Below are 14333 nucleotides of genomic sequence, written 5' to 3'. Positions count from 1 at the left end.
GGAGTGGGAAGCAGGAAATCCAGGTCCTGCTTCCCCTTCTTCTCCAGATTTCCTGTTTGACTTCAAACAAGTTGCTTCATCTCTTGATTTATTTTTATCCCCCCGTGCCCTGGAAATTACAGCATTCTTTATGAATGGTAGTTGATGCAAACTCGCACCGATCGATACTTGGAAGTGCCAGGTGGCAGCGCGGTGGAGGCTGGGCTGGTTCACACAGGTGCAGCAGCTGGGGATCAGTTCCAGCTTTCGGAGGCTGTGCTGGGCTCGTAGCCGGGACTTGTCCGGGGCGCCTGCGCTCCTCTGCGGTGTGCCAGGGCCTGCGGTAGGGACGGGGCGCAGCAGGGAGCCCGGCCGGGAGGCAGCTCTTGTTCCTGCACCAGACGCTGTACCGAAAGCTCTGGTGATTTCTGGCAGTTCGTGATCGTTTCTGTTCGTCATAAATGATTTCTGTTTGTAATAAATCTGTCAGCTCTGAGAATTACCTACCCAGCTAAGTCCAAATACAGCGCTCCTCAGCGGGCCCCTCACAGACAACCCCAAGAGAGGCTGGGGAAGAGCCGGGTGCGGGTGCGCAGCCCGATACACCGCCAAGCTGGAGCAAGGCGAGCACAGAAGGCTTCACAGAAAGGCCGTTCCTGCTCTCCAACTTCAGGCAGGTTTCCACACGGCCGCGTCCCCCCGTCCCCGCCGGCCTTCCCCTGCCCGTGCCGAGCCCGGCTGGCAGCGCTGAGGCGGGGCCCGGGGGCACCCAAACGGGCTCGGGGGGCGGTGGCAGCGGCCCTGTCGGCCCCCCCGGCTCCCCTTCGACGCCTCACGCGGGTCGTCGAAGGGCAGCCGCGCACCCGACCCGCCCCGAGATGGCGGCGGGGCCCCGGCCCCGTCCCGCCCCGCGCCGCCCGCCCCCCGCGCTGCCTCCTCCCCGTCCCCTCCCTCCCGCCCTCGCCCTCCTTCCCCTCCCCTCCGCGCTCTCTTCTCCCCGGCAGCGCTGAGGTGCGGGGCCGCGGGAGCCGCCGCCGATCCTCGCTGCCATGGCCGCGGTGGGTGCTGCGGGCCCCCCGGGGGGGGGGGGGGCGGCCGCCACGGGCCGGGCTGTGCCGGGCCGGGTTGGGCCGGGCTGGGTCGGGCAGGGCTGAGGCGGGCGCGACCCTGATGGCTTCGCCTTCCCCGGCGCAGGTGACGAGGGGCACGGCGACGCGCCGCAGCCGGCTGAAGCGCTCCGACGGCAGCACCACGTCCACCAGCTTCATCCTGCGGCAGGTGAGCGGCCGGGGGCGGCTCCGGGGGGCTCCGGGGCCGGGGGCTCCCCCTCGGCCGGGTGGGTGCAGCGCCCCGGCTGCGCCTCAGCGCCGCGCTCCTCGCCCTCAGCCCCGGGGCTTCGCGCGGAGTTGGCCGGCCGGCCGCGGGCGTGGCTACCCTTTAACTTCCCCGCCCTGAGGTGGTCGCAGGGCGGTTCGGCGGTGCCGTGACCACCTGTGGCTCTGCGCTGTGGCCGGCAGGGCCAGCGGCGGTCGAAGTCGCGGTGCCCCTCTGGGGGAGTTTCGGGGCGGGTGGGACCCGGCGCCGCGAGCCTGGCGGTGGTGCCCCGAGAGGCCTGGAAAATGCACCTGGGGCCGTGACTTCTCCTGAGAAACACCCGTGCTGCGTCTGCCTTCCAGTCTGTGAGCCGTGGTTTGTGCTCCGGGTGGATTTCTCAGCTATCCGCTGTGGCGGTGCCGGCAAGAAATCCACTTCTCCGAGAGGACGGGAGCCCAGGTTTTAGCCCTTGCTTGCTCTGAGGAGTTGAAGGTTTCTGCGAGACGTGTGCTTGCAGAGATGTCGTGCGCCGGCACCTCAGTTCGGGGCTCCAGGCTCCTCGGTGCTAATTATACCCGGCCCTGCTTCCCCTGGCGTTACAGGAGCAGCGGTAGCAATTTAGACGAAGCCTCCTGCTAATAACTATTTCTGCCCTTTCTTCTTCTATTTGCAGTCTCGCGCTCTTGTCTGCTAGCTGTCCCTTGGTAAAACAACGGCTAGCAGCCGTAGCCGCCGAACCTTCGCTTTCTCTCCCGAGTGATGTTTGTCAGAGTAAATATTATTAACCTGCTCGAGAGGGAGAAGAGGTAAAAGGTTCCTTGGCGCACGGCCCTGACTTCACGCTCGCCCAAATTTCTCGGTGCTGTTAGTAGAAATTTAAAGGAGCAGCAGGAGAGCGGATGAGGGTCCTTGGGAAGCCAAGGGAGGCTTGTTGAGCGTGGAAGCCCGTTTTGCGGAGACGTGCGAGGTGTGGGGCTGGTCCGTGGGTGAGGGGATGGAGTGTGGCGATTCCTCGCGTCCAGCAGGGCGAGGTGCGCGCGGCAGGAGGAGCTGGAGGGGATCCCAGCCGAAGGAATTAGAGATCCAGCAACAGCAAGGAAATGGAAAGGCGCTTCCAGGCTGGGTGAGCACATCGTGGTAGTTGAGCAGGTGGCTGCGGGCCCTTCCTGGAGATGTCCCGGAGAATTTTCAGGCTGTTGGAAATGCCACTTCAAGTGATCCATAGGTGTTGTGCTCACACGGGAGGCTGAGGGCTTGTGACTGAGGCACACCGGGGGGAATCGGCGTCATTCCTGAGCACGGGATGTCCGAGGGAGCGAGTCTGCGCCGCGTGGCGCTGAAAGCCTCGCACGTGGGAGCGCTCACGGCAGTACCTGGGGAAAGCCGCTGCTCGCGTGAGAGCTGCTGCTCTTCAGACAAGCGGACTGGATGTGACGGGTGAATTAGATTGCGTCAAGTATCTCAGCTGTGTTCAAAACACACTCAATGTTTCTTCTGCTTTGCACGTTTTTTTGGTCTCATGGCTTAGGACTCAGTGTGCTCTGGAGGCACTGCGGGATTCAGTGTGTTTGGTGCCTTCTGGAGAAGGTAGGGAGACTTGCATTTACTTTTCAAATCCCTCTCGATGGGATAGTGGTGTGTGCGACGTGGGTCGTAGCACATTTGAGGGGCACTGCCAAATACCTAAGGCTCCTGGTTTTGATCTAGCAGAATAATAAATAATATTTTGTGATTCCTGCATCCCTACGTTTGGCTGAATTAGGATGGAAATTGCAGTGTGCAAGGATTATTTGCCTGTCCTCTACTGCGACAGTCCTGTGGCTTCCAACGTTTGGGTTTCAGAACTTCGGCTCCTCCCGTGGATGATGTGCACACAATGTGCGCTGTGCTCTCCACGCTGCTGGTGTGGGTGACTGCTGTAGTCACAGACGCCGCTTGTAAGCACGTGTTGCAGGCATTGTCCACGTGAAAACACACGTTTGAGTGAGAATGAGGGCAGCTGCGTTCCTCAGCGTCGGTCCTTTCAGAAAAGTCAGGGAGATGCATTTATTTTAGTCACTCTCCGAGATGACATTTCAGACTGCAGCGATTTCGGACGGCAGGAGATCCACGGTCATTTTGTATCTGGAGACCTTTGGAGCAGGCAAGTGCGTTAGTTCCCTACATGAGATCAGTAGGAAGATTTCACTTGGATTGTGTGAGCTGAGCAACAAAAATAACTCTTGGGTTGCCTCCCACCTTCCCCTCGCTGAGGGAGCGTGAGTAGAAGAGCTGCATCAAAGAAGTGTTTAGGTAAGGGTCGCGTTAGTTCTTCCTGTGCGTTCAGTACAATGTTCCTCACCGTATGGAAATTCTGCTCCTCGCCACTCCTGTACACACTGCGGTGTTTCTGCTGCTCCTTTAGTGCTGGAACGAGCACTTCAGGGTTGGCATTTTGTCTTTGAGAAGTGCAAAGAAACTCCTGGTAACAGGACTTGTCTTCAAGTAATGTTGGAGATGTAAGTGTAATTAAAAGCAAAAAGAAATTCTGTTAGTAAGATTTGCAATATGTGTCTCAGAGGAGTTTAAATATGTTTTGGATCTTGGATGTGTTATGAGTTGTGAACTAGTTTTCACAATACCAATGGAAATTTTACTCTTTTCCTTCCTTTTGTGTTAGGGGAGGCACAGGTCCCCCAGCCTTGAGCTCTTTACTCAACTTTTCATTATGTTGCGTTTAATTTTGTTTTAAATTCATAGGTCAGTTTAACTTAGCACCAGGATAATGTTTGTACAAGCTTCTGCGGTTGTGTTTTTGTCAAGACCGGGTGGTGATAAGTGCGGGCAGTCGCTTTGAGTCTTGTGTGTGTCAGCAACGGCAGGGCTACAAATGTACCGCGCGTGTGGAGAGCCGACGGTGCCCGTAATTGCCTCTTAACGGAGAAGCGCTGCGCTGCAAGACAGGCGCTGAGTGATGTACAAGTGGGGACAGGTAGGCACGGCTGGAAATCAGCCGGCTAGTGCGAGAGAACAATTTCTCCAGAGGGTAAGGTCACTCGTAGCCTCGTGTGACCTTCAGGCTGCCTTGTGGGGGCACCGAGTTGTGCAAAGCGGTAACACACGTTGCCTTTCCTTCGGTGCGGGGCAGTTTTAGGTCCTGTGTTAGAAGGTGGGCACACGAGTGAGCAACCTGCTCGTCTGTGCTTTGCTCTGCCGGCAGCACGGGGCAGTCCCCTGCCGCCCCCAGCAGTCAAGGCACCCGCTGCGGTTGGCGGCGCGTCGTGGGCAGCACGAGGAGCTGCTGGAGCCGAAATTCGTGCTGGTTCCTGCTGGAAGGCCGTTGACATCAGCAGTACTCCTTCCACTCCGGCTCACCTGGGGCCCATTCCAGGGCTAAATTGCTTTAGGGTCCGTGGGGATAAACGTTTAGTTTGTTTAATGCCAGTAACAATCATCAATTACAGCGCTAATTTGTGAAGAGCTCTGGAGCTATTCTCCAGTTCGCTAACTGGCAGCGTTCCTTTCCTGACACCGCTGCCTGCAGCGCTGTTTGGTGGTGGTGAGGCAGGACAGGAGCTCACGGCGCTGCTCCCCATGTGCTGTGGGTACCTCTGGCTGCTGCAGGAGGGCTGCTCGCCGCTCAGCCCCATCCAGCCCGTCCCCGGGTAGCAGAGCTGCTCCGGCACTCCCGAAGTGCTGCAGGTTTCGGGGTGCTGCTGCCTGGGCACCTCCGCCTGGGTGGCAGAGCCGAGGCTGCGAGCAGGCCTGGCGCTGAAGCTGTTAATGCCGTGCTTGAGCGAAGGCCGGGCGTACAAAATTGTACTTCTGACGTGGCAGGTGCTGCTCAATTCCATTTAACGAGTCCCTTAAGGGACAGAAGTCAATTATCAACGTGGTGGCATAAGAGAATAAGTAGGCCAGCTGAAAACATATGCTTATAGTTTTGCAAACGCCGTAATAATAATTCATTGTTGGTTTGTTTGTTTTCTCCCGAGGATTTTGTTTCCACCCTTTATGTTGACATGACGTGACTTGTAATGCAATTATTTTTTCCTTTGACTTCTGGTAGCACCATTTTTGTTGCCCGTGCTTTCTTTCAAGGAATTTCATTGGGAAAAGTTGGGTGACCTGTGAACAACAACGAAAGTCGCCCAAAGGCTATGTCACAGCACCACGCCTTGTCAAATAAAGTGCCCCGGTGGCTGCTCCCGTGCTGCAGGTGGTCCTGGTGGGGTCGGTGGGGCAGCGACTGCACCTCCTCCTTCCCAGGTACGTGTGCCAGGAGTCCTTAAAGCCTTTGTGTGTCTGCTGATACAATTTTGAGAGGAAAAAGCTCAAGAGTCTGTGTAACTGAACTAGGGATGCCCAGGGGCAGTCGGTGCCTGAGGCAGGGACTGTGGCACGAGGAGATGGGACGAGCAGCGCACCCGAAAGGGCCCTGAAAGGGCATCCGAGGTCCCCGCTCCGCCTGCCCTCTCTCATTTTGGGAAGGTTTTGTTAGATGAAGTCTTGTGAGCTGAAGGACGGATGGATTTTTGCCTTTGATGGGAAGGAGTCGAGTTTAGGGTGCCTCTACTCTTAAATACACAACCAAAATTTTTCTTTTTCTGGACCTGACGGCTTGACCGTCATTCTGCAGGGCTGTTACTTGTTATCTCCTGCGCCTTGCCAGGCAAGCGTTGTGGTAATTCCCGTGCTGGAAATGAAATACGGGGCTATCTGCTCTTGGACACCAACAGGGCCCTTTAATAACGTCCTCTGGGAGACTCGGAGTAGTCAATGGAAATTCTCTTCACCTCTTGCCAGAGACTTAGTGTAGCCAGAGTGTAGTTGTCTGCTGCAAGCACGTCTAACTACATAAAGCCATATTTAGACATACATTTTATTTCTGGAAGGTTTTTTGCTGATTGTTTTTTAAAGATAGTTGAAGTTAAAGTTGGCTTTCTTTTAAGACAGTTAAACCTAGCGTTGTGTCTCTGGTAGTGCTTGTGCTTGCTGCTTTTTCATCTGAGAGGAAAAGGAAACAGGAAAAACCTTCTGTTATTTGACCATCTCCTAAGCCACAGCAACATTTTTAATGGTTGGAAAAAAAAATAGTGAGTATCTCTCAAAAGAGTTTTGTTGCTTTGTTTTCAGGTTAGTTATTTTTTCCTGTGCCTCTGGACACGCGATTGTGGTGTTCTCCCTGCGGGACCAAGCGGCGTACTCTAGTTGGATGTTGGCATCCGCATTCATTCTCTTTGTTCGGTCAAGACAAAGTAGTTTTTGTATATCAGATTTGGAAAGCTCTGAGGGCATCTGAGCCATTTGTGTTGCTGTTCATAAAATCTGAAGGCCTTTCCGTTAGCACACACGACACGTAACCAACCACCCAGTTGCCATCTCAGGTGTCTTCTCAGCTGTGAAGCGCACGAGTTCTGTCATCTGCCCAGGAAAATGCCAGCTGAGTTCTGTACGCCAGCACTTTTCAAGAGCGTTGCATGGCCTGAAGTACAGTTTGGAGCTTTTTAGTTGATGTTATTTGATGACTCTACTGTAAAGTGGTGACCTCGGGTGGGAGGGTGCTCGTCCTGGGTTGCCAAACTGACAGAACAATCTCATCCCTACTGCCGGTTAAGAGGAATTAATTTTGCTCTTTGCTGATCGGTGATGTACATAGGCAGATGTAGTGATCTTTTCGTAAAATTTTTTTCCCCTTCAGTTCTTGTTTTAAAGCCATCTTCCTGAGGATGTAGTGAGCCATCAGTGGATGACCTTGAGACGTTGGTCTTCTGTAACACAGATTCCTGATAGCGGGAGGTGGGTGATGCTGAGTGCTGGTGTCCACTCCAGTCTAGATGTGCAACGAACCAGGCATTTCTCAAAACCAAATGCTGATTAGATTGATAAAATATATATCTGCAAGGGAGCAGATCAGAATCTCCGTGATTTACCAGGATGAGCTCAATTCTACGATGAGTCATTAATTTCTAAAATATAACTTACTGTCATGGAATATGATTATGCCTTCGACACAGGGCTGGATCATTATTTCTATACAGCATTTAGAAACTGTTAAAGCATTTGACAGGTGAATAAAAGATTCATCCCCGTCTCCAAAGAATGCAAGGCTTGTCTTCGTGGCAGAGCGGCATTGTTTTAACTCGCCTTTGTTCTCAAATCCGTGTGCATAACTGGTACAGCAGTTGTCTCTTTTAAGTTAAACCCTGCTGAAGCACAGCTGACTTTGGTTTAACCTAGCCTGCATGTCCCTTGGAGTGTCCTCTGTCCTTGGCCTCCGTGTCAGGCACAGCTGGAGGCATCTGGCTGTCCCGTGTCGGTGCGTACATCTGGAAGCTGCGCTGCCCTATGTCACAGGGCTGCCTTGATCCCCACGTCCCAAAATCCTGCCTTGGTTGGGTTTTTCCTTGCACATCTGGGTTAGGGGGTGGCCGCGGGGCGAGCTTCACCAGTCTGAAGTGGCAGTAGAGGGAAACTTCCGTGGCTTTTCTTGTTGGGAAACGGAGAACGGGAAATGTGGCTTCCCTCCGTGATCCTGCCATCACCACGAGGGAGCCAGCAGGCTCCCCGCGAGTTTTGGTTCCTCATCTGGCTGCCTGTCTCTGTGTCACTGGGAGGCTTAATTGAATGCTTCTTAATGCACTAATTGAATCTCAAATTATGTTCCCATTAGTCTTCCGCTGGAAAAGGAAAAGGATTTTTGTCGTTGTTTGCAAGCAAATAACGATCGTGACTGCGTGCTGCTAATAAATAAATAAAGAGATCCCCGAGCTGTGGGGTTTGTTTGGGTTTGTGCAGAGCCACCTAGGAGCCGTCGAGGCAGGTTCGTTGCGCTCGGCTAATGAGAAGCTCTCGTCCGTGAGCACGGCACGTGGCGGGGAGGACGGGTCGGCTAACAAGAGCATCGGAGATCGTGTAGGTGACGGAGGGAGATCGTGAAGGTGACGGAGATCGTGCAGGTGACAGCTCGCTGTGTTAACAGCATCCCTTCTGGGTGCTTGGTGGAGCCGTTGGCACGGGTTCGTGGAAGCCCGGGCCCTTAAAATCTCACTTAAAAATGTTATCCCCTCTTCTCCAGCAGATGTGCTGACCGGCTTATTGTCTCCATGGGAACAAGGTTTCATTTTTAAAATAGCCTAAAGTCACACAAGAGAAGTCAGATATTAATAGCAGAGGCAGCGTAGGTATGAATAAAAAAAATAGGGTTTGGCTCTTCCTCATCCAAAATTCCCTGCAGTTTGGAGTTGCCTGTCTCTTTGTGCGTGGTGTGGGTGTTTGTTTCCATGTATCCTCCTGGAGTGACCTATAAAATTAATTCCCCTTATCACACGGTGTTGTCACAGTGCAATACGTGGTACAGTGCCGCTCGGGGCACGAGGGCAATACCCGGTGCGTGCTGCAGGATAGGTAAGCAGATGAAAATCCTCCGCAGAGGCTCGGAGCTCCGGCACCCCAGGAGCCCTGCGTCTTCCCCTGGCCTTTGGTGGCCTGGCCGCAGCCTCGCCGGGGGTCTGTGCCCTGGGCTTGCAGCCCTGGCGTGTCTTCCACGTGGTACCAGATCGTACAGAAGCTGCAGCTGGGGGTCGCAGCGCCGCGTGGGGAACGAGAGCCGCTTTCGGGAGCTGGAGCCCCGGGAAGGCTGCGCCTGCGTTTGCCGTCAGGCAGTTTCTATGGACACCGGGAGTTTGTGTCAAATGCAATCTCGGTGCGATTGTCTGTGCTGAATATAGAGGAAGCTGAGATGATTACATGGGACTCCAAACCTGTATTTGTTAAAATGTGTCGTGGTGCTTTGAGAAGAATATGGTGGTGACAGAAATAGCTTTTTCCTAAAATCCTCGGGTCTTGGGTGACCTGCGGAGTTGGAAAAATAGCTTCGTAGCTCCTTTGTGTTCGTTTCAGGGCTACGTGGGGAAGCCTGACGTGTATAATTTTCACATTTCTGCTCTTGGAAAAATAATACAGCAGAGCTCCAGCGAAATAAAATTTGGCACGCTTAGGTTTGGGTCGGAGCTTCTTCTGCCACTTAAGATGTTAGCAGGATCTCTGGGTTTTATCACACTTGCCTGTTAACCAAAAACTGTTAGAAAGTGATTTTGGTAGTTGATCAAGCGCATTAACCTAAAGGATGTCAGGACACAGGGGAGAGTTCCTGCTGTCAGTGCGTGTAGGTGGGACTCTATATACCTGGGAAGCAGTCGCTCGTTATGCGCTGAAACCATTGGTCCAGAGAATTACAGTCATAAAAATACAAATAAGAGAGAATGCAGGTAAAATCAAATGAAGGTTGCGGCTGGAATAGTGCTGCTTCTGTGCAGGAAGAGATGCCCTGTGCTGGCTGCTCCGCGTGGGCCCCTGGCGCTTGTTTCTTCCACTTGCCCTCCACGGCTGTTCTCGCACCACCACCTCCTCCTGCCCGCCTCATCTCCGTGGCCAGCCGAGAGCACGGCACTGACGGTGTGTACCGAGCCACAGAAGGGTTGGTTTTTCTTAAATATGAAAGAGGTGGGGGACCGAAAGGGCACCTCGTCCAAATGAGCTCTCACGACGGGATCTGTTGTGCCTGGGTGGGGCGTTCGTTTCTTGGGTGATCTGTTCCTGGCGACTGAAACTGAGCTTCTCGTTAGGAGGTGTTTCATCAGCTGGCGTGCTTTTTTCCTCCTCTTTTATTCATCTTGAAATTATTAAGGAAAAAAAAAAGACCTCGGCACAAAAGCCATTTCTTAGGTTTAATGGCCAGTTGGGGTTAATGGCCCGAGGCACATTAACCTGCCAGCCGGCCGTTCATCTTCCCCATGCCTCGCAGCACTCATGGCTTAAATATTATGTTCCCATCTTGCCTTCGATGTCTTGTTGGCCTCGTGGGGAGGAGCTGCCCCCATGGGGTGGCAGCACTTTGTGAGAGGCCGGAGACGTGGCGCTGCGGGACGCTGGAGGCAGTGAAGGCCGCCTCCGCGGCTTGCTGCGGTGCCGGGGGGCTGGGGCTTCCCAATCTAGCCTGCCGGGTGGGAGAAGAAGGTCACGGGGACACGGAGATGTGAGGAATGAGGTGGGGCTGAAACGGCCACGGGGAGGTGAGAGCGCTGGGAGGAGACGGGGGAGCGGGGATCGAAGCCAGGGCGTGGGCTGGGTGACAGGGAGGGCGCCTGTGAAGCAAAGGGAGGGCAAAGCCGGGGGCCTTGTCCTAGAATCAGAGCGGCTCGGGTTGGGAGGGACCTCAAGGATCACCCAGTTCCAACCCCCTGCCATGGCAGGGACACCACCCACTACATCACGATGGCCAAGGCCTCGTCCAGCCTGGCCTTGAACACCTCCAGGGACGGGGCAGCCACAGCGTCTCTGCGCAGCCTGTGCCAGGGCCTCACCACCCCCTGAGGGAAGGATTTCCTCCTAACGTCTCATCTAAATCTCCCCTCCGATAGTTTAAAACCATTCCCCCTCATCCCATCATTATCCACCTGAGCAAAAAGTCACTCTCCATCTTTGTTAAGCCCCCTTTAAGTACTGAAAAGCTGCAATGAGGTCCCTCCGGGGCCTTCTCCAGGCTGAGCAGCCCCCGCTCTCTCAGCCTTTCTTCACGGGAGAAGCTCATTTCTAGGACTGCGACCACCCAGCCTCAAAGCGCCCGCGCAGGGCGGCGTGCTCCGCCTGCTGAAGGGTAACCGTGCGGGTGTGCAAGGCAAGGAGTAGCAAGAGGGGAAACCACAAATACCCATTTAATTAACTATTTTAAATTTGACTATGGACGTTCGGGGATATTTTGTTGCTGTTGGTTTCTTTCAGGAAATGTTGTTGTTCTCTCTCTCTGCGTCATATCCTGCATTTCTCTCTGAAAACTGGCTGCGGACTCAGCCTGTCGTGACGCTCCCTGGTTGATGAGGGCTGCCCAGTCTATGGAGTGCCACCAGCAAATTAGTAGAGAGATATGAAGAGATGAGGAAAAGTTTAAAAACAAAAAAAGGGGGCAAAGAAAAAAGAAGAGGAGAAAAGAGAGATTGAGAAAGAAGGGGCAGAATATGTCCCTTGCTGGTTTGCAGAACAAGGAGCACACAAACTAAAAATGTTAGTGGAGACTTGCCAGAATGGGTAAGGTTGCACAATTGTCTTCTACAGCTTTCCCCACCCTTGTTGGGAGCTCGGGGTGTGCTGCATCACTTGCAGGAGGCAACGTGGCAGGGGACTGCCACTGTGAGATGCAGGAGGTGGAAGATACCGGCAGCTGCTGGTCGTTCATTTCTGGTTTTGCACTTCTCTTTTTTTTTTTTTCTTCCATTTTTTTCAGCAAGAGCATGAGTTGGCAGTCTTAATGGTGAGCCCCTAAACGCCAACCTCAAGTTGTGGTGCAGGAGGGGACACTTGGATGCAGGTGCTTTAATCTTAGCATTATCCAGTAGTTAGGAGGCAGACAGCTTTTGCTGTCAAACACGATTTTCAGAGCAGGAAAGTACATTTAAAAAAAGTAAAATGATGCAAGCCTTGCCAGGCAGAGCACACCCATGTTTGACTGCATTTTCAGGCCTGCCTTCCTTGGGATTTGTCTAACGAGCTTGCCTCTCATGACCAGAGCTGAAGGAACTACTTTGTAGGCTGATTGTGTCTCCCCAGGAACAGCATGAAGAGCGGCATGCACGTGGTGTGTCCCCGCTGTGCCATGTGCCTCCTTCATCCTTACCTGTTCCTCTGCCAGTTTATTTCTAAGGCCGTGTCCTCTCTTGTCAGACGTGGAGGTACAGAAGGTTTACTGGTGTCCCTGGTGGGCATCTTTGTGCAAGCTGTATATTTCTTATTAGAATTTCTTATACAACTGCCACGTTTTCTGCATTTTCTGCTCTTCCCATCTTTGCTTGTAAGCGGCGTGGAGGTGTTCCTTGCACAACGGGGCCGGCTGCTGCCTGCGGAGCACCACTCCCTCCGTTCAGGCCCTCTTGCTGCTCGCATTGCAAGGTTTTTGCAAGGTTTTGCACTCTGCTCCGTGAAATGTGTAGTCGCTCCTAACGGAGCGTTTGTTCTGCGTTTCAGCTTCATGCAGGTTTTATCCTTGCTAGAAGCCAAGGTGTTTTATTTGTTCATTTAATGCACTTGAGGATTTTTCTGATTTAGAGCGTTAACGAGTGATTGAGCAGCTGATGTCCTTCCATGACAAATCTCCTGCCGTTTTAAACTTCTGCATAATCATGTGCTTTGGGTCCTCTCTGAGAGTTCTGGTGGCTTAGAAAGACTTCTGCACCCTGTCGTTAGCTCTGGGAATTAGCAACAAAACAGCAGCGAAGGGTCACCACGCGGTGAGCCTCTTCCAGGAAGACGGTCCCTTTTCCACTTGTCTTGGGCCATACACACGTGTCAAACCTGCAACGGTTTCACCTGCAAGTGCCTCACCTTCCTCTTCACGGATGACTCCGTTTTCTGTGCTGGTGAAATGAGAGGTTACCACTTACATGCAGGAAAAACAGAAGTGTGATGAATTACAAGCCGGTGTAATTTATGCAGAAGCAGTGTGGGGGAAACTGCAGCCCACTCTTGTTCCACATAAATTATGCATGTACCTCCTTGAAAATAGCTACAGAGGGTGTTCGGATTTTTTTGGCTAATGAATCATGCCCTAAATTTCTACAGTACATACATTGACTCAAATGTCTCCCTTTTGCCCCACCTTTATTTTTAGATCAGCTGTAAACTCCTGCTGAGCACGCAGTTCCGGATGTTTCTTTATTTTCCTTACGGCAGACCTGTGCTTTGAAGACCCTGTTTTGAGAAGGGGCTCCTAAATTTACTACTTCTCCCAGAGCACTCCCACGTGAGAGCTCGCATCTCGTGCTTCGGAGCTCTCTGGAGAGATCCCTTGGCTGTTGTAGTGAGGGTATGCGTGAATAAAGGCGCGCTTGTGGGGATGCAGCCGGCTCCTGGGTTCTGTCATCTCCCTGCAAGCTACAGCTGCTGTGGTCTTCGCAGCTGGGTGGGGGGCAGCGCGAAACCTTTGGTCCTGAGCACAGCAACCAAGAAACCGATGAAGGAAGCAAAGAAGGGTGCTGCTGGCGTTTGCTTGGCATTACGGGCCAGAAGAACGATGCTGCCCGCCATGCGAAGTCTGCTTGGTGTTACCGGCCAGAAACTGGTGGAGCCTGGGGACGGCTCGAGGTGTGCCGAGCCCTGAGCAGCAGCCTGGGTGCAGCAGGGCTGGGCTCTGAGCGTCTCCTCTTGCAGCAGCCAAGCCCTTGGTCCCGCTGCCAGACAGCGGCTGGGAGCACCACGGCCATGGGACGGTTCTGGAAGGGAGCAAAGGTGCACAGAGGAGGATTCGGGAGGTGAAGGATTCGTGGAACACGAGGGGATGAAACAGCTTGGGGCCTAAAATCAGCCTGCTACGGGGATGCGGCGTGTTAGAGAAAGAACAAGCCGTGGAGAAGTGTGATTTTCATGGTAATAAAGGTGTGGGCGCACCAGCGTGGGCATGCCGGAGAGCGCGGCGGCACGAGGCTGCGGCTGGAGCGTGCGGAGGCTTCAGCTGGCGGGGAGGGCCACTTCTCGCTTGGCACAGACAGGGAACAAGGAATTTCAGGGTGCTGGAGAGAGACGGTGTGTTTTGCCATATGTTAGGAGTGATCCTATATAAGGAGGGACAGCAGATCTCATGTACAATTTCTTGAGGACTTTTTTCCTTTTTTGCCTTTTTTTTTTTAAGTACAATATTTTTTTTCCTTTGCTGCACCTAAGCAAACAGAGATTGTGTATCTGGGGCCAAATCTCTTTTGCTCTGTCCTGCTCCTGCTGAAATCACTGGTGTCCTTCCACAGCAAAACAGGCAGGACTGCCTGAGCTAATAACGCAGGGTATTTTTCCCCTGTTTGCCATTGTCAGTAAAATTGAAGTTTGCTGCCCCTGCACGTCTACATTGTGATAAATGAAGGAAAAACCACTTGTGGGAATGGCCCCCAAAGCAATTTGGTGTGCACCGGAGAAATGAAATCCGCCTGGCCGGGGGAATGACGCATGGCATCAGTTGCTGGTTCAGATTTCCTACGCGTTGCGGTTAGAAAAACTCAGTTTTGTGTAGTCTGGTCTGG

At 53.4% G+C, this 14333-nt stretch overlaps 1 protein-coding gene across 3 annotated transcripts in view; it reads left to right on the top strand.

The window, feature by feature from the left end:
- Positions 1–900: 900 nt before the first annotated feature.
- Positions 901–14333, top strand: part of CACNB4 (calcium voltage-gated channel auxiliary subunit beta 4) — a 79515-nt gene continuing 66082 nt past the window's right edge. For 2 of the 3 annotated variants that reach the window (XM_080599431.1, XM_080599433.1), the window contains exons 1-2: positions 901–1037; positions 1174–1257. In XM_080599431.1, the coding sequence (XP_080455557.1) occupies positions 1029–1037; positions 1174–1257 (93 nt within the window). In that variant the 5' untranslated portion in view covers positions 901–1028. Of the gene's footprint in view, positions 1038–1059; positions 1258–14333 lie in introns of those variants that run through there. The other variant, XM_080599430.1, reaches the window with a different exon arrangement.

The sequence above is a fragment of the Anser brachyrhynchus genome (genome assembly GCF_964034855.1).
Source record: "Anser brachyrhynchus genome assembly, chromosome: 7".
Taxonomy (NCBI): Eukaryota; Metazoa; Chordata; class Aves; order Anseriformes; family Anatidae; genus Anser; species Anser brachyrhynchus.
This window is presented reverse-complemented; position numbering and strand designations above follow the sequence as displayed.